Consider the following 1626-nt stretch of genomic DNA (forward strand, 5'->3'; position numbering starts at 1 on the left):
TCAGCTCTAGAGCTGAACTTCAGGACCGGCTACTAGAATGCTGAAGTTCTGCGTGATTGCCTTTGCTACTTCAGCCCCGTATGCTGAAGTTATGCGAAAAAGCGGGTACGCTTGTAATTTTTTTAGCAAAGCGGGCACAAGTTAAAACGTGACACAAAAAGCGGGAATAGATGCAAATGCCCCTTTTGCTTTTGCCTTTGGCAGAATGTATCCTATGGGCTTCAGCCCTTTTGTGTCCATTCTTTCTTCTTCTTTTTTTATTTATTTATTTTTGTTTTGTTTAGTTAGTCATTTTTTTTAAACTTAAATTATTTATTAAATACCCCATATGTCCTCATTTAAAATATTGGGGGTATTACATCCTCCCCACCTTATGAAATTTGGTCCCCGAATTTAACTCAAGTACGTACCTGTAGACTGAAACAAATGGGGGTACTTGACTCGCATAGCATCTTCTATTTCCCAAGTAGCTTCTTCAACTGCATGATTTTGCAATAAGACTTTTACGAACTTAATTTCTTTTGACCATAGCTTTCTTACTTGCCTATCAACAATAGCCATCGGTTCCTCCCCATAAGACAACTTCTCATCAAGAGGTATAGCAGGTGCTTCAAGCACCTGACTGATATACATTTCCTTAGCATTGAGACATGAAACACTGGATGAATAAATGACAACTCAGGAGGAAGTGCCAAACGATAAGCCACAGCTCCCACTCGGTCTAGTATCTCATACGGTCCTATAAACCTGGGGCTCAACTTGCCTCTTTTCCCAAACCGCATCACACCTTTCATAGGAGAGACTCGTAGAAACGCTTTGTCCTCATTGTGAACACTAAATCTCTTCATCTCTTATCTGCATAAGACTTTTGTCTACTTTGAGCTGTGAGAAATCTCTGCCTCGTTAATTGAACTTTGTCAATAAATTCTTGTAATAACTCGGGTCCCAATAAGATAGTCTCACCAGCTTCAAACCATCCGATAGGAGAACGACATCTTCTACCATACAATGCTTCGTACGGTGCCATTTGAATACTGGACCGGAAGCTATTGTTGTAAGAAAATTAAGCTAAAGGTAGATAAGCGTCTCAACTACCTCCAAACTCAAGAATGCAAGCTCTCAACATATCCTCCAACATACAGTACGTTGAGACTACCCGTCTGTCTATGGATGAAATGTAGTACTAAGATCTACTTGTGTACCCAATGCTTCTTGAAAAGATTTCCAAAAGTGTGAGGTAAATTGTGATCCTCTACCAGAGATGATGGATATTTGAACCCCGTGAAGTCGGACAATTCGTTCATAAATATATGTGCATACCTCACTCCACCATATGTAGTCTTCACTGGCAAAAAGTGTGCCGATTTTGTCAGTCGATCTACAATCACCCATACAGAGTCATGACCTCTAAGGGTTCGTGGTAGCCCGGTGACAAAATCCATAGTAATTCTTTTCCATTTTCACTCTGAATCTCAATTTATTGTAAAAGTCCCGCGGGTCGCTAATGCTCGACCTTGACCTGCTGACAAGTCAAACAACTAGAAACAAAGTTAGCAAGATCTTTCTTCATTCCCACCAATAAAATTGCTTTAGGTCATGATATAGTTTTGTGGATCCAGGATGTAT

General features: G+C 40.2%; 1 protein-coding gene across 1 annotated transcript; it reads right to left on the minus strand.

The window, feature by feature from the left end:
- Nucleotides 1–410: 410 nt before the first annotated feature.
- On the minus strand, nucleotides 411–1442 carry LOC109222789 (the record flags this gene model as incomplete). The annotated part of the gene is made up of 2 exons (XM_019387103.1): nucleotides 1321–1442; nucleotides 411–658 (listed from the first exon to the last, which is right to left on the minus strand). Coding segments are annotated over exons 1-2 (370 nt in total), but the record flags the coding sequence as incomplete, so codon positions are not given.
- Nucleotides 1443–1626: the final 184 nt, after the last annotated feature.

This window comes from Nicotiana attenuata, unplaced genomic scaffold (assembly GCF_001879085.1).
Source record: "Nicotiana attenuata strain UT unplaced genomic scaffold, NIATTr2, whole genome shotgun sequence".
NCBI classification, from domain to species: Eukaryota; Viridiplantae; Streptophyta; class Magnoliopsida; order Solanales; family Solanaceae; genus Nicotiana; species Nicotiana attenuata.